This window comes from Solanum verrucosum, unplaced genomic scaffold, assembly GCF_900185275.1.
Source record: "Solanum verrucosum unplaced genomic scaffold, falcon-dt-bn FXZP01000175.1, whole genome shotgun sequence".
In the NCBI taxonomy this organism is placed as follows: Eukaryota; Viridiplantae; Streptophyta; class Magnoliopsida; order Solanales; family Solanaceae; genus Solanum; species Solanum verrucosum.
The window spans coordinates 111,264-132,440 of record NW_026020399.1 but is presented as its reverse complement, the minus strand read 5'-3'; the positions used below and the strand labels follow the sequence as shown (position 1 = coordinate 132,440).

Sequence of the window (21,177 nt, the reverse complement as noted above, 5' to 3'; positions counted from 1 at the left end):
TGCCAAAAAATTATCGAATTGCTACAACTCAAGAAGAGGTCCTTGTATTTACCCTGATTTCTTACCATAAATAGGTTTTCCTTTTAGGAAAATATTTTAATATTTTAACTAGTCCTTTTCTTGTAGGAAAGGTTTAGGACTCTATAAATATAAGTGTGTTCCTTCTAACTTAATTAGCATTCACGATGTAGTCCTAGGGTTTTGAGAGTTGCGGTTATGGAAGAGAATTTTGTGTACCTCCTTGTATTCCGAGTGAATTGGTTGAGGTTGTTTCTCTCTATATTTTGTACTCTCATACTTATAGTGGATTACTCATCTCCTTTGTGGACATAAGTCGATTGACCGAACCACGTTAAATCTGTCTCATTTGGTGTGTTTCTCATTTGTCTTCTTACTTGTGGTCTTTCGAGGTTTGCTTTGCTAGCTTTCACATTACACCTGCTTATTTTCAGTCCTAACAAATGGTATCAGAACCATGGTTCAATGATGGAGCCATGTTAGAGATGGGTTTTCATCTTGACGGGTGTAGTTCTAGCCGCAACCTTTTTGACAGTAATGAAGATCTTTGTTGGAGAAATTGTTTCAGAGAGGTTCTCTGTGTCGAGACGTAGATTTGATGGAGGAGATTATGTGAAGAAGGTGGACGAATTTATTTTGTCAGAAATTCAGGCCAAAGGGGAGATTTGTTGGCATTTATTTTCCCTGAATTCTTATCATAAATACGTTTTCCTTTTAGGAAAATGTTTTAATATTTTAACTAGTCCTTTTCTTGTAGGAAAGGTTTAGGACTCTATAAATATAAGTTTGTTCCTTCTAACTTAATTAGCATTCACAATGTAGTCCTAGGGTTTTGAGAGTTGCGGTTGTGGAGGAGAATTTTGTGTACCTCCTTGTATTTCGAGTGAATTGGTTGAAGTTGTTTCTCTCTATATTTTGTACTTACTCTCATATTTATAGTGGATTGCTCATCTCCTTTGTGGACGTAGGTCGATTGACCGAACCACGTTAAATCTATCTCTTTTGGTGTGTTTCTCGTTTGTCTTCTTACTCGTGGTCTTTCGAGGTTTGCTTTGCTAGCTTCCACATTACACCTGCTTATTTTTTATCCTAACAGTACATTCCAATGAAATCTTCCACGTTTTTTTTTTGGTTTCCCACCCGTTGTCCGGAGCACACATTGGAGCTCCGACTAAATCCGGATCGCGCTCTGCAGGGACCCATTCGGGGGTGGCGCTCCTAACAGGATTTTCTCCATACCCAGAGCTCGAACCCGAGACCTCTGGTTAAGGGTGAAGCACTCTCACCAGTGCACCACAATCTAGATATATACTAGTATATTTTAGTATATTCTTAAGTCTTAACCACATGTATATGCTTGTGATATGTGCAATAATTAAGTGCATTGAGACACGACACACACCCCAATAATTGAATTGAACAAATTTGCTGATCTGAAAGCGTAAGGCGTGGATTACGTAAAGAGTCAACTCATACTCAAAACTATAATATGTCCAATAACAATTAGATCCATGATTCATCAATTCGATACAATCTAAATTAATTCATCCTAGGGCCCGTTTTGAATGTCATAATTTGAAATTGGATTAATTTAGAGTTGAAATGTTAGTAAGATATGTAATCTGAATATATTGTTTTTTCCTCAATTTATGAAAATTATCATAACTTTTTCAATCTTATACAATCTCACCAAATGCAATACACAAAGCACTGAAATATCGGCGTTGCATTAATAAATTATATATCTCTATATTTCTTTGTATAAATAAATATTTATGATTATATGCAATTATAAACTTTCAAATACATATAATTTACAATGATTCACTAATCCAAAAAGTCATCAATAGAAGTAATTATATAAATATTTAATATAATTTTTTCACATGTTTCAGCAATTTAATCACGTTGAGTTTTTTTTAAAATAATACATTATTTTTGTAAATTATAAACTTAAGAGTCAAGTTTTATATATATTTTAAAAAAAACAAAATCACAACTTGGAATTTAAAACCATACAATTAGGAGAATTTTAAATTTTAAATGTGATCTGAATTTTTTTAGAATTATTTTTTTGAATTCTATTTTTAACTCCTCGCTGGGGCTCCAACCTTTTTGCGGGTTGGAAGTGAGGAACCTTTACCATCCGAGCAACTCTCTCTTGTCATGCGATTTGAAATTGAAGTTAAAGTTATGTTCACATTTCACGAATGTGAAGGTGCTGAGTGCTGACCATCCAAGCAACTCTCCATTGTTGTGCTATTTAAAATTAAAGTTGAAGTTATGTTAGATATCTCACGGTGAAACACAATTTTTTTAGGAATATATATGCATCATTTTGATCATCAAACCATAAGAAAATTACATTAAATTAGTCATTATTATTATTGCTTCTTTCTATTCTCCTTTCTTTTTTCCTCCAATAGCCTGAACTTGTGAGCCATAAAAAAAACAAACACACTGAACTGCATGATAAAGTGTATTAAAATTTAACCAAAAAAACTGAATTTCAATGCACATTATTCTGAAGTTTGAACCCAAAGTAATTTTTTGCACATTGTATCATGAAGTTTGAACACAAAAGAAGCAGGTCTCCCTACCACCTTTTGATTTTGTGATTATATATTACTACATTAAAATTGCTGACTATGATTTAAACAACCTCAAAGGTACCCAAATATGACTTGTAGTATTATTTTTTGTTTATAAATTTTAAATATATAAATTTTATTTTTTTAAAATTTCAAAATTATTTACCCAATTTCCCATAGAGAAAATTACAAGAATATACCATTTAAGACTTTAATTAACCATATATGCACACACTCATTTTTAATTACAAACATAGCAAAAACTGATTTTTCGAGTTTTATTATAATTAATTTGGTATTAGTTTTTTCCTTCTTTTTTGGGGTTATGTGCATAATTTATTAGGGGTGTGCAAAAACGAACCGACCAATAAATCGAACCGAAAAAATGTTATTGAGTTATTGTTATTGGGTTATTCGGTTATTGGGTTTTTAATGGGTTTATAAAAAAAAGTTATTGGGTTATTGGTTTGATATCGATTTTTACTTTTGGGTTATTGGGTAAATCGATAACCCAATAAGACGGTAATAATTTACTACTTTACCCTTCCTAAATATTAGATATTAATAATTTAATATATAACTAGACACTATAACTATATCAAATTATTAGTACTCTACCCACTTCACACTAGGTACACAATTGTAGCTATTTGATTTTAGTTTTAGTTTTAGTCTTGTGGACTATTTGATTTAGTTTTAGTTTTAGTCTTGTGGACTATTTGATTTTAGTTTTAGTATGTAATTGTAGGTTGTAGCTTTTGCAAGTTTGTAAAGGTCTGTAATTTGATTAACATAAGAAATTTCATACTATGTTTTGACAGTGACATGTAATTATAGCTTTCGTACTATATTTTTTTTTATTGATGCAATTTTCTCATTATCTTTCTTGTTTCACTATATCAAAATTCAAAGTATTTAGAGAAGTGAAAAGTCATATAATATTTTACGGACATTTTCTTATTGGGTAAACCGAAAACCGAATCGATAATGACCAAAAACTGATAAACAGAAAATCGATAAAAAATATCTTATTGGTTTGTTATTGGGTTAGCATATTAAAAAGCCAAAAACCGATAAATCGAACCGATAATATATAAAACCGAACCGAACCGACCGATGCACACCACTATAATTTATGGAGATGATAGTTACAGGTTATCTCAGTTCTAAATCGTGTTGCGGGTTGGTGATTATTTCAGTTCCTTCATTTTCTTCAATAAAATCATCCAAAATGGATTCATACCAATCAAACATAATGTATTTGATTTGATAATTTCTTATCATGTTATCTGGACACCAAAAAATATGAACTTATGAATCAATTTATAAACCACAAACATGAAATTGAAGTTCTATTCAAATGTACTAATAATACTAATAATTTCAAATCAAACCTCAAATTTAAGGTCCAAAATTTTATAGCCAAATGCCTACTAAGTAATCTAATCCTTGTACTCCTTAACCATCAAACCTTTCTCAATGAATTGGAAAAGACCAAAGGATAGTACAAAAACAACACATGATAAATTAATAAGTACTAATAAAGGGTGTGTCGATACGAAGAAAAAGATTTTCTCAAAATAAATATCGTAAAAATAAGGAAAATATGTCCCCTAACAAAAGCAAAGAACATATTTTTATTAAGGAAAAATGGTATGATATATCATCAACTTTGTCATTAGAGCTGATATATCCTTCGGCCTTCGCTATGAAAGTGACTCATATATATCCCTATTATTATACAAATAGCTCACATATACCCTTTTCCGATTGAAAAAAATTAATCTTAATTTAGTTTTTTTAGTTATTTAAAAAATAATATATAATCCATATGGGCTATATTTGATCCTCCTCACGCGTATTTTTCTTTTGACTTTTTTGTTTCAACGACTAATTTAAATTTATTATTTTGATGGTCAAATTCATTTATATATATTTCACTAATTTTCTTGTAAAATTTATTTTAGATGCCCCAATTTTTATTTTACAAAAACTAAATTACAATATAGCCGAAAAAAAGTCTTAAATTTAATATAGCCACAAAAAATTTAGTTTTAATTTTTTTTCTTTACATTAAAGAATGAAAGAAAAAAATAAGAATAAGAAACTCAAATATGATAATCAAAGAAGTCAAAAAAAAAATTATGTATGAAAAAGAATAAATTTACCTTGAACATACTTTGCTAGAAGGATCACATATACCTCTATTTAAAAAAAAATGAAAGTCAAAAATATAAATTTAAAACTAATTTTTTTACTTCCGTTAGATGAATGGTATATGTGAGTTATTTTTATAACAGTAGGGGTATATGCGAGTCATTTGCATAACGGTAAGGGTCTATATGAGCCGCTTTCATAACGAAGTATATCAACTCTAAATGAGAAGTTGAGGAGTGTATTAGGTCATTCTCCCTTTTATTAATGATATTCTATTTTTTTTAAAAGTAAAATAAAATTCACCCGATATCTAGAGTTCGCATTAGAGTTCTAACTAAATCGGGATCATGCATTAGTAGGGTCATGCTCCCGACATAATTTTCTCCATACCCAGTGCTCAAACTAGACTTCGAGTTAAGAGTGAAATAGTCCTACTATTACACCACAACTCATATTGATAATGTTATTCCTAGCTTACTATCTCCTCCCCATCCACCCAACGCCCTCAACCCCACTTGACTATCCCACCCCCAAACTCTCATTTTCCACCAATCTCACTCTCCTAATAGTATTTACTAGATTTCATAGCGATAAACCGATAATATATTTTTATTTTATGTATCTTTCTTTGTAACAACACACCCACAGAAGAGCTATATGATATTTCATAGCGATAAACAGACATTATAATACACGCATTTATTTCCCTCAAGCAATCGCACCCACTTAGCAGATTGAAAAAAAAAATGATACCGATAATGAGTTCTGCTCCTCTATCAACTCCGGCGCCGGTTACTCTTCCCGTCCGTACAATTCCGGGCAGCTATGGATTGCCGTTATTAGGGCCAATCGCCGATCGATTAGACTATTTCTGGTTCCAAAAACCCGAAAATTTCTTCACCAAGAGAATGGAAAAGCACAAAAGCACGGTTTTCAGAACGAACGTGCCGCCGTGTTTTCCGTTTGTAGGCAGTGTGAATCCAAATGTGGTGGCGGTTTTAGATGTGAAATCGTTTTCGCATCTGTTTGATATGGAGATTGTAGAGAAAGCTAATGTGCTTGTTGGGGATTTCATGCCTAGTGTGGTTTATACTGGAGATATGCGTGTTTGTGCTTATCTCGATACTTCTGAACCTAAACATGCCCAGGTATATACATACACTTTTTCATCTCCCTAAATTATGCAAACTTTAGTCACTGCTTAGCCGGTGAAAATTGTTTGAACATAGAATTGCTACAATTTTTTTGAAAGTTGAATTTCGGATTGCGAAAAACTTCAAAAAGATATTTCATTCAAAATCACTCACAAAAATTCATAAACATCTCTAATTTGTATTCATGTGTAAACACAACTCCAATCTCCAAATTTCATTTTCAAATTTCACTATTTTTATATACAAATGCCCATTCAATTTTTTTAAAAAAACTTGAAGTATCTACTCGAATTCATACAATTTTTTTTAGGTGTTTTGACCCTTGTGTTCAGGGTGGGCTAGTTTGGAGAAAGGGGGTTAAGTTGAATCTCAAAGTTAAGTTTTAAAAAAAAAAATTATAAATAAGTTTTTTTTTAATTTCGGACATAAACACAAATAAAGATTCTAATAAAGTGATCCGAGTTCAAAATTAATTTAGATCACAAATTTAAATTTATATGATAATTTTTTGACCCCGTAAGTAAAATTCTGGCTCTGTGTACTCTGAATACATTCCAAGGTCCAACAAGTTGCTACCCTTTGGCCGTTGAGAGTCCTCGTACTATGATTAGATAATTTAATCGTAGTGGGGTGATGAGGAGATTGTTGTAGGATTGCTGTACATACTAAATTTAAATTTAAATTTAAATGATTTAGACATTTAAAAATGAATTATAATTTCCTCGACTATAGGCTAAATGTTTTCTACAACGAAAATTTGTGATTTGAGGATTCATTCAAAATGGATAAATTAAATTGAATCGTTATGTTTTAATTGATTTGGGAAATTCCAACTAAATGAGGGTAATTTTATTTTTGAATATTTTGATAATAATAGGTGTATATTTGATTATGTTGTATAATTAAAGACAAACTAAGCTAAAAGATGAAAATAAAGAGGTATATTTGATCTTTTTATTTTTTATTTTCACGATTTCATAATTTAATCATAAAAATTAGAAAATATCTGACGGAGACAAAAGTTCTTTGTAAGCTAGCTTCAGCCATTCCTTTACATTTTGCCTAACTATGAAGAAAATATAATTTTTTTTATCACTTTCAAATTAAATAGTAAAAGAAAGAGAAATGACCACCATAAGACAATTGATTTTGATACTCCAAATATTGGTTTACAAACAAATTTATCTCGAAATTATAGTCTTGAGATTATAAATTTGGAATTATTTTATTCTATTTTTCAGATGAAATAAAATAATATTAAATTTGAGGCATAATTTTTTCCTAAATTTAGTTATATCTTTAATTAGATAAAGTAGTATAAATTTAATTTTAAATATAATAGTAAGATATCTTAACTTATGAACTAAATATTTAAAAATATTAGTACAGGTGTCAACATTTTACTAGTTATGACATTTATCTCCTTTCAGTCTCACATCGTTTTTACAGTACAACACCTAAAATTTTTGCCTATAAATTTAGTTATCAGATTAATAAATTTTTAAATAAAATTCATTGTCTTCCTCTCATCAACATGACTTAGGGTTCGTTTGACCATGCTATACAAAATTATAGTATGAAATTAAATTAATATGAAGTTTTTTTTGAATTTTGAATACGTAATCTGAATCTCTTAAATTGTATATTTTTCTTCATGATAAATTCCCAAAATGTGAAAACTATCAAAAGTTTCTGTTACTATACAATGCCATATTTATTCGTTAATATTATCAATATATTATTTCAATATATTTACATATATTTCACATAAGAAAAAAGTTCCAATCATTATAAAAGCAACTTAGAATTCTGATCTTTTGCATTGCATTATAATAACGGAAAGAGAAGAAATTTATGAATTGTTTTTTTGGAAACTACTTTATTAGACATACATTCATACCATATATACTAAATCTATCTATACTTTCAAATAATTACGTATTTTACTATTAATTAAGAGTTTCCTATTGTATATTGAGAAAAATACACTTAGATACATGTATTTTTGTTACCCGATATACCAAAATAGGGAGAGAGAGAGAGGTGAACAAGATAGTCATGCATCTCATATACATGCGAATCACACCAAATACATGTATATTTAGTGTGATTCATATGTATCTGGGATATCAAATACAAAAGAGAGTAGCGAGCGAGATTTGTTATATATTTCATATACATGCAAATCCACTTGGATATGATGTATTATCTAGAACAAATTAAATCTAATTTTGACCTCATGTATCTCGAGATATATATGTATCTAGACGTATCTATAAATACCAAAATTCAGTAAAATTCGTAATAATAAAAGTAATTAATTCCTAAATTAGTGAAATTTCTCTAAATTTCCTTAATTTTTTTTTTACTTTTATGGCTCGGAATGAACCATTACCACTACCGATGAAGGACCATTACCATTTTGGTATGTATATAAGAACAGCGATAGTTCGGCCCATGCTAGCGGACCATTAATAGCCAACTAAGTACTACTATATATTTTGGCTTGTTCCTTCAGTTTAAGAGTGTCCTCTTTGTTGTGGCCCTTTCCCTTTTATTAGTGGCCAAGAGAAATACAATCTCTAAAACTGATCACAATTGTTAATAATTGAAATAGGAGTAACCAATAAAACAAATATTTTAGTTAGGAGTGAAAAATTGATCGATGTAAATATGATCAAAAAATATTATTGGATGCGCCTTGTTTTGTAACTCTTGGAGAAATCACTTCCATTTTAATAATATTATTCACATCTCATGAATAATTATATACTCCCTCTGTCCAAATTTATGTGACACTTAATTTGCACATGAAATCTTTAAAAAAAAATTGAATGAAATTTATATATTTGTAAACCAAGTAAAAAGTACTATAAGTCACAATAATTGATAATTCAAAATGTTTAAAAGATCTATAAAAAATTAAGGTCAAAAATAAATTTATTTAAATCTCAAAATCTGAAAAGTGTCACATAAAATGAGACGGAAAGAGAATCAAGGACACATGATCATGTGCATATTGTCCTAAAGCAACTATTGGGCCATGTCACAAATTTGTCTGACGTATTGTCCTCATATAATTATTGGGGAGTAGATGACAAGTGAGTTAACATTTCAGTGAAATAACCAGTCTAGGCATTCACATTTTACACATGGCTACTATTAATGTGAAAATATCCACCTTAAATCACTAGTAGATTTTTCTTATTTTGTTTTTTCAAGAACATGAATATGACATGTTTTTAATTTTTTTTGTTTGTTTGTTATTTGTGCATGATTTGACTCGTGTGGCTAGCTTATGCCTTGATAAAACCAGCATTTGTCTAAGAATATCTTGTGTTTTGAGTTTTATTTCATTCATTCAGTAACTGTTATTATTTACTCTCTCCATTTCGATTTGATTGTTTAGTCAGTAGCTTGTCCTTTTCGTGCTTTTCCAATCGCATGAGATGCAACAATCTATTTCGTACGTTCAATCAATCCCTGACTTATGTTGTCTTGTATTGACTTGACATGGAGTTTAAGCAAGTAGAGAGACTTTTGAATATTGTGGACTTAAATTAAGGATATGTAGAATATACCAAAATGTCATTTAACTATGTGGCTTTAAACATGTTACGTGTAAAATTGAAATTAAAGAGATGTAAAAAATAGATATTCTTTTGAAACGGACTAAATAAGAAAGGGTAATGGAATCTTCTTAGGTCTTTTAATGGAGAAAGGGGTGAAATGAGGGATAGGGGTGAAATTGAGGCTGGTGAAATGATGAAATGTGGGAAAACTGACTGAAATTAGGGCTTCTATGTGGAGGTGGGTGTGTTGGCGTGCACATGTGGAGGTCCATGTGACATTTTAATACACACATGGATGCCACATAACTCTTCCGTTAAACAGAAGGGTAAGTGTGGTTCAATAGTTAGATGGAAAGGATATTTTTGAGCCGAAATATAGTTTAAGGGTATATTTAATCTATTTTGAATAGTTTAAGGGTAGTTTTAACCTATTTCCAAACTTATTTTTAGTTATTTTAAACTTTGTCAAACACTTCTAAAAGCTATAAGTTTGACCAACTTTTAAGTCGATTTAAACAGACTCATAGAACAAAAGATACAAGCATTATGTATTGCTAGTTGAAACAATTTTGATTCTTTTTTTCTTTTGAAATTTATATAGGTCATGTCAACAACATGAATTGTAGTACAGTGATGAAATTGTTTCACCCCTGATTAGAGGTTTCGAGTTCGAACTTTTGAATATTGAAAAAATCTCGTTAGGAGCGCCACCCCCAAATGGTCTATAGGTCATGTCATTGTGTAATTCAAGCTGTAAAATCCACAGAATTAAGCTAGATATGATGCATCACTAGCTCATGTACATCATACTTCTTAGGATGCGACTCTTTCCAGAACCCTGCATGATCGCAAGACAATTCATGCACTTAACTACCTTCTTGACTAGCAACTTGATCAGTGACTCCTCTGTTCTGATTGCTTTCTTTTGTTTTAGAGAAAATGGAATGAGAAATTCTTACACAGTGTATAATGTTAATTTTGCAGATTAAGAATTTTTCACTGGACATTCTAAAAAGAAGCTCAAAAACATGGGTGCCTACACTCCTTAAAGAGCTTGATACAATTTTTACAACTTTTGAAGCAGATCTTTCAAAATCAAAGGAAGCTTCTCTTCTTCCTGCACTCCAAAAATTCCTCTTTAACTTCTTCTCCCTCACTCTCCTCGGCGCTGATCCATCAGTCTCCCCGGAAATCGCCAATTCTGGCTACATCTTTCTTGATTCATGGCTAGCTATTCAATTAGCACCTACTGTCAGCATTGGTGTCCTTCAACCCCTTGAAGAAATTTTAGTCCATTCTTTTGCATACCCTTTTTTTCTTGTCAAAGGTAATTATGAAAAACTCGTTCAATTCGTCAAAAATGAAGCTAAGGAAGTGTTAAACAGGGCACAAACAGAGTTTCAGCTCACAGAACAAGAAGCCATTCATAACCTTTTGTTCATTCTTGGGTTCAATGCTTTTGGTGGTTTCACCATTTTCTTGCCAACCCTTTTGGGGAATCTTGGAGATGAGAAAAACGCGGAGATGCAAGAGAAACTAAGGAAAGAAGTAAGAGACAAAGTCAGCGTAAATCCAGAAAACTTGAGTTTTGAAAGTGTTAAAGAAATGGAACTTGTTCAGTCTTTTGTTTATGAAACACTTAGGCTTAGTCCACCAGTGCCAAGTCAATATGCAAGAGCAAGAAAAGACTTTAAGCTGAGCTCACATGATTCAGTATACGAAATCAAGAAAGGGGAACTACTTTGTGGTTATCAGCCATTAGTGATGAAAGATCCAAAGGTGTTTGATGAACCTGAAAAGTTTGTGTTGGAGAGATTTACAAAGGAAAAAGGGAAAGAATTGCTGAATTATTTGTTTTGGTCTAATGGTCCACAGACTGGGAGACCTACTGAATCAAACAAGCAATGTTCTGCTAAAGATATAGTTACTCTAACTGCTTCTTTGATTGTGGCTTACATTTTCCAAAAGTATGATTCTGTGAGTTTCTCATCTGGTTCACTCAGATCTGTGAAAAAAGCCAGTTGAGTTTTGGGCTGTGTAGCAGCAAAATTTAAGTTTGCTAGACATGTTGAAATTAAGTCATCAGTGGCTGGCTTTTCTCTCCTCCTGTTGTGATTTGTAATATAATTTCTCAAATAAAAGTTCAAGAAGAGTGCTTGTTTTCTGTTCTAACTTATGATTATTGTCTTATCCTCTTACAAATAAAGTTGGAACATGAATCTAAGTTCTAATTGTAGAAATTTAATTTCACCTCCAAGGCTTCAACATAAAGCAAATCAAATATCAAAATATTCCAGGGGAATCTAACTACTATTAGATTCAAAATATCTAACTATTAAAACAAAGGCATAATACATAAATGTGTCATTTAACTTGGCGTCGTCTAATATTTATGTCCTCCATGTTTTGGTGTGTACAAGTAGACACTTAAACTTGTATAGAGTTGAACAAGATGGCCTACTTGGCGTCTTACGTGACAATTCACGTCCTACATGGTGTCCGACATGTATTATACCATGTAGGACCTTTATGTCTACTTATTCAACTATATACAAATTTAAGTGTCTACTTATGCACATCCAAAGTTGGAAGACATAGATATCATATGAGATTAAGTTAAATGGCATATTTATGTATTATGCCTACAAAAAAAGCATGCTTAAACTCTCAAGATCAGTTGTTTGGATCAAAGATTCAAAACACTACTACATCTCACTCTGTGTTAACTACACCAACAGATTTTCCAACTGAAGATCTTTGATCATCCTTTCCTGCCCCTGCATATAAAAAATGTTAACTGAGGATGCCTAAGATAAAATCTCAGTGAACCTCCAACACTAAGGTTGTGGGTTCGAGTCACTAAAGAAAACAGAAAATCACACAATGAGCATATTAAGAATTGGCTCATAATCAAAGAGTGCTTTAAAGTACCTTATTTCAATATATCACAAATCGAACATGAAACTCGTAGTTACCATAGATCTCTTGATTTTCTCGAATTTGCTCTGCACTAGTGATGACTGCAGAGTTGCAACCTCTTATTTTGATTGATTTCAGCGTCATTATTTCTCCAATACTCTCGGGAATCTCCTCTAGGAAATGCAACCAAGACAGGTATAGTTCCTCAAGCATCGGAAAATTATCACTTGTTGCTTCCCATCTTTCCAGATTTCCATGATGAACTCCGAGATATTTTAATTCAGGAAACACAACATCTTCATCTAGTTTCCAATCTGTCCCCCAGAATGCATTATCTGCTTTGAGCACCTCAAGATTTGGTAACTTAACCAAACACTGCCATATCTTCCCATGGGAAAAATGTAGAATTTAAACTCAATTTGGCGAGATTCGGCAGGAAAATATCTTTAGAGAGAAAGAATGGACTATTGAGTGATGCTGCTGCTTGTATATTTAGTTTCACAAGCCCCTCTAGAACAAGGAGACAATCAAGAAAAGCATTCCACTCAGTACTCCGTACGTCGTTTATCTTTAGCTTATTCAGATTGGGAAAACTTCTCAAGATTTTCAACACAACAGCAGAGGATTTGACAGCAAGTGTATGCAAGTTATTCAGAAACAAAGGCTGTTCTCCAAGAGGAGGATTAGGCATATCCACATCTGTAATATCCACATGTTTTATCTCGGACATTGTCCAAATCTCTGTTGGGAGCTGCACATTCTTCTTTTGTGAATAAATGATTATGGTTTGTAGATTGAACAATTTGGCCAGTGAAGAAGGATCGTTAACTCTTGCATCAACGTATCTCAAATGTACAAGTTGAGGTATTATACGAGAGAAATCAAAGCCGATTTCATGTGCATCCAACACCTTAAGCAGCTTGAAATCTGAAATACTATAGGGCCAGTAATATATTCCAGTAACTTCATAAGATTGACGTCCCAAAAAGATCAAGCTGCGGGTTGTAATCTTACCATTCCTATCCTTTGGATGATCACGAAAATAATCCTGAATAAGATATGGAATGATCACTCGACGATGATCATTTATGCCATCTGAGATATCATTGTTTGTGAAATGCACAACATTTTCAATTTGAGCTTCTCTTATGCACATCTGCCTTAGAAGATCGTGAATTTTACAAATTTTGATCCTTCCATTAGCCCTTCGTCCACCAACCAAAATTAGACTCCTATCTGTTAACTCTTGTAGATACTCCTCTGCCACCACTTCTAACCTTGTATTGCTTCTTGCCTTTATGAATTGCTCAGCAATCCATGAGCTAATCAACTTCGAAACACGAATCTCCATATCTTCAGGAAAACTTCCTATATAGAGAAAGCATGCCTTCAAGTATTGAGGCAAGTAATTGTAGCTCAAAGAAAGAATAGCTTGACACTGCTCTGAAGCCGTACCAAAGAATGAGTTCAAATTTTCCTCAATTTTCTTCCAATTATCGTGTGTCCGTTATAAGTCCAGAAATGACAACAATGGATAGAGGCAATCCTTGACATTGTTGTATGATATGCTTCCCTGTTACTTCTAGTTGTGGAGGACAAGGATCTTTTTTGAATAGTCTTTCAGTAAATAGATTCCAACTATCATCTAAACTTAGAAAAGACATATCATGAGGAAAATCAGAGGAGCTAGCATGATTAGCTACATTCTTTAGACGAGTGGTTAGTATAATTCGGCTTTTATTGTAATCATTTGTAAATATTCTTCGCATAAGATTCCAAGCCTCAGTACTCCAAAGACCAAAGATCATCGATAACAATTAGAAATCTTCTACCCTTTAAACCTTTGTACACCGTCTCCATTAGTTTATCATTGCTCATGATTTCTTGATTGATTTCAGTAATTGAAGAGACAACATCAAGAAGCATTTGTCTCTTATTATAATCTTCAGAGATAGTGACCCATGCATGTTTATAGAATTGAGAACGAATCATTGAATCATCAAAAACTTTTCTGGCAAGAGTTGTCTTACCAATACCACCCATACCAACAACTGATATGACTATTAGCTCTTTTGTTTGAGCATTGATGCAATTTAGTATGGTATTGAGGTCATCTTTCATCCCAACAACCGTCTTTTCCTCGGTTGTACTTTGTCGTGATGAAGGGAAAGTTGTTGCTGATTCTGGTAATTTGCTAAAATCCAATATGCTTGTTAAACTTGATCACCATCACCTCTTTCTTGAGAAAACAACTTTTTCCACTTGTTGCAATTCTTCATTGAAGGCTTTACAAGCCCTTACGCGATCGTCGTCTCCATTATCTAGTAGAATGATGCTTCTCAAGCTTGAATCAATTCTATCTTCTGCTTTGTAGACTACATCTTTGATCCTCTTTTCTAAGACCTTGACATCTTCAATATCTTTGACTTCCATTGTGGTGTTCTCAAGAAAAACTTGAAGATCACATAAATCTTGATAAAGAGGTTCAACATGTTGTTGTATAGAGGTGTTTCCAGTACAAATCAAAGGTGATTTAGACTGAAGGAGTTGTTGCAGTGTATGCATAAGTGAAAGAAAGAGCAGCATAAGCCATTTTGTTTCCTCTTTGAATTTTATGTTTCTTTGCTTTCTTTTTCTGTGAGCACTTAGCTTTATTAGTCAAATATATGAAACAGTCAAGAAGGTGAAGCACATGAATGAAGTACTACCTCCCACACAATTGACTTTTCTTATGAAGTCATTTTCTCATAACCAAGCAAACTAATCCCTCCGTCTCAACTCAAGTGTCTTACTTTTCATTTTGGTCTATCCAAAAAGAGTGTCTCTTTCTATGTTTAGTAAGTTTTTTTATTCCAGCATTTTACGTGGCAAGTTTAAAGATCACAAGAATTCAAGTCTCTCTTTGTTTCCTAAGCTCTGTGTTTGGTCAAACTAAGACACATAAATTAGGATGGAGGAAGTAGTACTCATCTAATGTAGTGAATGGATTGCCAACTGGTTTGTTGACTATGCAATCCACTAGCTTTAGACTACTATTATACCTGTACTGCTACTAATTTAATTCTCCACCAACCTTGCCTTTAATTCCCAGAAGCAAAAGATATAAATATGATAAAACTACACAGCTAAAACAACATTTAAAACACTATTTATGTCTTTAATTACCAGTTTAGCAGGATTTTTTATGTTAATAGTTTCTTACTGCCATATTGTCTGCAAGTTCTAGGAATGCAAGTGGTTGTGAGGTTATAAATTCGTGAGTAAGTCTTGGTTGATTAGTTTATCTTATCTTGTGATGGTCACCTCAATGTGACACATTCATTTTTGGGACGGATTCAAATTGGACCGAAGGGAGGAGGAAAAAAAGAGTTCTCTCTTCCTGGTCCTATCGACTTCCTTCACGTCCTAAATAGACCGATTAAGTGGGGATTTAGATGTCACTGAGGTGATTGCAAGCGTAGGGCTAGAAGGTTCAATCTAAAGATTTCTATTAACATTGTTAGATTTGTAGATGATGCTTCCTCCACCACTATTTAAGTGTTGTGACTAGGTAATAATTTCTTAACCTCTTTATGTTCTTGCTATAAAGTGGGTCACCCTCTTTTTGGCTTAGGCCAAAACATTTTTTCTCCAAAAAAGATGTATGTTGGAATCAAATCAAAATGATACTACATCTAGTTTGTTCCCTATCAAAGGCAATTCAATTCTCAAAGGCTTGGGACGGATCATGTGTTACAATACCAAGTTCATTTGAACCCAACACTTCCAATGTGAATTTATGTGTAGAAATTAATTAAAATCACAGCAACTAGTAGATATGAGCTCATAAAAACAATGCAAGAACATACAGCCATTTGATTATTTATCATCCTCGATCCAACTCAGAGTCCAATCCAAAATACATACAATCCTCATCTTCAGCCCAGAATTGACTGAGGATATTATAATGGTGGTTCGTACAGAACCATTTCAGAAGAGATGAACAATATACAAATTAAATTTTCAAGTTATTCGCAGCAGATGAAAAGTTTACAAGGCCTGAGAGAAGAATACTTAGGGTCCAGCAATCTCCAGTAACTATCAACACCCTCCAAAATTTGAGGTACAATGCACTCACTCCCCTTCACTCAAAACTGGAACAATGAGTGGTTTCAGCTGTGCAAGATATACAATCGCCCACCTATTTCAGAAAACAAAGGAAATGTTTCATATGTTTTGATAAAACAAGAAATGGATTTCATTAAAGCACTAATTTATGAATAAGACAGGTATGTTTGGGTGCGCGTGTAGGTAAACCTCAATAATTGGAAAAATTTAGGAACAAGTCCTTCCAGTAAATTTGCTGCCTGCCCTAACTGGGATAACAGATGTCCAGTCATAAGCTCGACAGAAAATCATCAAGCTCAAAGATGTAGATATCTGTCGGCAGCATAATAAAGCTGTATGTTTGTGAATACCTAGTTGAGGCATTTTTAAAAAGGTAGAATTAAAGAAAAGGCCTCTGTACTTGTCAAAGTTTAGTATTCGAGAGCTGTCGGTCACGATACAACAAAGAGATATCATATATCTTTATAGTTCTAGATCGAGGAGTTGACCAAATTTGGAAGACAATTACAGCACTGTCAAAGTCAGTTGCCCAACCGGATGTTGCACTAGGAGTCCAAAAAGTTATAGTTGGGATTACTCTAAGACTACTTCATGTTCATTCTTTTCTCAGCTGTTCAGACAGTAATCACAGCCCCTGATCTAAATTGGATATCAAATCTCTTAGACAGACTTTCTTGTCACCACGAGTTCTATGATCCCCTCAGGCTATGTGTACTAAGATACAAACTCACTGGGAGAGCAACAAAAAGCATTTCATGATCCATCAATGACTACGTAAAATGACACGAAAGTGTGGCTTCCTTAAGAATAATGACTCCTAATTATCTTCAGGATTCATGAAAACTATCATAGTATGTGCCTGGCAGCTAACGTAGAAAGCCCCTAATTAGAAGATTACTAAACCCCTTGAGAGGGTTTCCTTTGGAGAGATTAACAGAATATATTGATAGGTGGACAGTGTATTTTTTCCCAATACAAGTGAATCAATCAGAGTGAAGGCCTTAATATTTGCCAACAGTGGTATTCTTCAGATTCCTTTGGCAAGATTCACAAGATGAAGCTGTGCTATTCGCAAAAGGAAATTACTGCAGCACAAAACTTAGATTCGATGAAGCAATTAGCAAAATTATAGAAGCGAAGCAAGAAGACAAAAGTTGGATTCAAGTTATTCAGAAGAGTCGAACAACTTAAAAGCAAAGGTGGGGAAAGTGAGACAAAAGTCAAAACCACATTTTTAGCAATTCACTAAGGTTCACAAGCCTCTCATTAGATGGAATTTTCTATTTGGATCACACTATTTGCATTTCATTCATCCTTCCTGTGACAACTATCAAGGAAGAGAGTTTGAGCTTCAAATTGTGTTTTACAGGTTTTAGGTCACATGAAAACTAAAAAAAGTTAATTTCAGTTTTTTAAGTTTCTAATCAAACTTGTTCTTCATGATATTGTCCAGGCCAATTTACACCAACCTTGACTAATTCACTTTTGCAACCTGTTACAACCTACAAGCACATGTGTTGGGTAAACATGCCCCCATGGCTAACTAGATACACTCAAGGGAGTGCTCCAACTGAGATTGAACACTTGTACCTCTACCATTCAACCATCCCCTTGGGGACAGCTGCTAATCAAGCTTTTTTCTTTTCCTTTTTTAGAACATAACTGCAAATCAAACTTATGTCACTCTCTTTGCAATATGATTATGTAAAAATTATCAATAAGTTAAAGATAAGACAAACTTTGAAATTGAACCTTGAGTATTTAGAGAGTAGTTAAATATCCCATCTGAGGCAGTAATTCACAAATGTATTAAAACATCCTGATCATATCAGAAATTTGTCCATAAAAGTCATATTTCATCGAATAGACTAGGGCAGAAGGATTTTTTATGTTTACAGTTAAACCTGATTCAGCTTTTCCTATTTGAATGTAAACTTTCAAGTATTTTTCTTTATGAGTCTACTGGAAAACTTGTGGAATATTTCATGTGATAGAAGTTGAACGAGTAATTTCATAAATTTAAATTGTTAATTCAATTTGGTGCATGCTTGCACTTCAGAACCTTGTGGCCTAATAGGTAACAAGCAGATGAGCTCCCCTAGTTTACTGACTCTACTCTCCTTAAATTATTACAACACATTGCTAGGAGAATCATTTTCTAACATGAGAAAGGTTTTATTGCTCCCTTTCTGCTACTTCACATAGTATTACTTTACAAGTAAATAAATCCATGGCCAATTATACATCAGTTCTCGAGTCTTCTATTTTTTCAACCTTTTTGCAGCATTGGTTTGGGCTTGGGACTTTCATGTTGGAGGTCTCAGGTTCGAAATCCCTTGCCAGCAAAAGCAAGGGGTTTGCCTTCTGGGTCGAGCTCGTCGCACCGGGCTTGCCTAATGCGGGATACCTCGCGAGCTATTGCATAAGAGCGGGGGTTTTACCATGTGCGCTCCCAATATTGCATTCTTTATCTCAATTTTAACATGGTCTCTTCTTTGTCAAGAAAAAGTAATCAAGGTATTTATTTATTTTCTTCCAACTGAACCTTAGCTCAAGTTGAACATTGTTCACTTCGTATATATCATTTGCTTTCTCTCACACACACTGATGTTTAGGTTACGCTAACTAAGTTTTAACTGCTAAATGTTACAGGTCTGCTGACGCTTTTATGAAAAAATTAAGTAAGATGTGTGCTTTAGTGTAGAAATGCACATAAATCATTATGAATCAAAAATATAAAGCTAGAAACAATAACGATAATAATGAAACAACAATTTTTTAAATAGATGATTGAAAATTTTGTTATGACATAATATTTTAAGTAGCAACCAATAATTGAGTTCAAAGTCAACTTAATGCAGAAGCAAAGATGTACTTTTTCTGGACTGAGATGAGTTTCAAAGGATCGACATGGACAATGAAGATTCATATAGTCAACCCCAACTTGCTTGGGATTGAGGTATAGTTGTTGTTGTTATTGTTGTTGTAGTATTTCTTAAACAAAATTCTAATTTCCTATCCCTTATTAATAACTTCATTTTAAAACAGTATTTCTTAATATCAAAGTTATTAAGTTAAGAAAAGCAGTATTTCTTAATAATATTGTGTTCATCTGCAATGTTTTTTTGTTTTGTCGATTAAGACATTATTTTTCTGTTATATTTATCTTTTAAGTGTTGTCCTCTTCAAGCTAGAGCCAAGAGCCACACAAATTCACCTAATTTTTTTACAAACTGCTGGTCGATTAAATTTTCTGAGCTGCACTTCCTAACATCCTCGTATCTTCCTTAAAACGCTACCTAAGCAATCCAAAGTACTAGTTTTTATTAAGCCTAACTCTAGAAATTACCATGCCTTAACTGCACCTTTGACAATATTGCCTTGCTATTATGAGAGACTCAGGTGCATCTTCCGCCAAAGCTAAGACTAAAGTGATAACTTCATTCTTCTAGAAAAGAATCAGTTAACCATGCTTCATATTATGATCCATTGGATTAGACATATTCCAGTGAGTTAGAAACAAATTGTCTTTGACATGCTTAACTGATTGCTAGATTTGGAAAGCTTTTTTAGAATTAGTGACAGATCAGTGGTTCAAATAAATCGTTTCTTTCTGCCCATGCTGTGGCTCGAACAAAGAGTCTATTTTATCCACCCAAACTTTAAAAGGACAAAATATGAAATTTCATACTCTACTTATAGGCATCAAAACATATTCAAGTATAAGAATTTCATGGAACAATACTTTAATCTACTCCTTATCTTGTTTCGCAAGTAAAACAGAAATTTCAACCATATATAACACTTACATCATCCAACAGCACACGGTCGCCGTGATAATCAATGTTAGGTGTAACCTGCATCATAAAACACAATCAACCACATTAAGGGGGAGAAAAAGTTCAAATACTTCCACAGCATTACTAACAAAGAAATCAATCTCAAAATATCTCAAGCCATTGATGAAGAAGGAAAAACTACTTTACTTTACCAAATTTTTAAGCCAGATACAAATAATAAATCATTAATATAAACTTAGGATTCACCTTTGAGTTAGCAGTTCTAGAAGGAAATAACCAAAAAGAATTAGCTAATACATTACAGATACACATACAAAACTAAAATTAGGGAACAAAATCTGAAAGTCTGTTATGAGTAGCTCCAAGTAAATTAATCCACGAAAAAAGTAAGTACCGTCATCCTATAGAAATCTAGACAATATGAAGCAAAAAAATAACATACAGATTAGTAGAAGGCCCTTTATTGCAGCAGATTCTGGCGCAGAGAGATGCAATAACACCAATTGCAACAAAAATTAGAGTTGTCACCAGGAATCCCATTTTGGTATGGATCTAACCAACAATCTCTCAGATGCCTCTTATTCCCTGCATTACCAAAAAATATGTTTGATTTTAAATGAAGAATCAATTTGAGCGAAAGCACATAAGATGAACTAGATGTATACTGCAAAAACTGATGGAGATATACAGAGACGAAGACGTACAGTTATGGAGAGAAACAGAGAGAGAAGCTGGATCCGAAGTTGGAATGAGGTGGATCAGTATGTGATCAAATCATTGAGGGTATTCAGAAATTTTCAGTTTTCAACGGGGTAATCCAGTCATTGTTGTTCGGGATATAAAATGGGACAAAATGGTC

General features: G+C 33.0%; 2 protein-coding genes and 1 pseudogene across 2 annotated transcripts; 1 reads left to right on the top strand and 2 right to left on the bottom strand.

Annotated features, from left to right (window-relative positions):
• The first annotated feature begins 5,447 nt into the window (after nt 1–5,447).
• Nucleotides 5,448–11,664, top strand: LOC125839795 (fatty acid hydroperoxide lyase, chloroplastic). The gene is made up of 2 exons (XM_049518794.1): nt 5,448–5,914; nt 10,477–11,664. The coding sequence occupies exons 1-2, from the start codon at nt 5,513–5,515 to the stop codon at nt 11,515–11,517; spliced, it is 1,443 nt and encodes a 480-aa protein (XP_049374751.1). The 5' UTR covers nt 5,448–5,512; the 3' UTR covers nt 11,518–11,664.
• A 759-nt stretch (nt 11,665–12,423) lies between these two features.
• Nucleotides 12,424–15,117, bottom strand: LOC125839779 (putative late blight resistance protein homolog R1B-16; annotated as a pseudogene).
• A 1,117-nt stretch (nt 15,118–16,234) lies between these two features.
• Nucleotides 16,235–21,177, bottom strand: LOC125839823 (V-type proton ATPase subunit e1-like). The gene is made up of 4 exons (XM_049518825.1): nt 21,023–21,177; nt 20,761–20,903; nt 20,328–20,375; nt 16,235–16,591 (listed from the first exon to the last, which is right to left on the bottom strand). The coding sequence occupies exons 2-4, from the start codon at nt 20,856–20,858 to the stop codon at nt 16,525–16,527; spliced, it is 213 nt and encodes a 70-aa protein (XP_049374782.1). The 5' UTR covers nt 20,859–20,903; nt 21,023–21,177; the 3' UTR covers nt 16,235–16,524.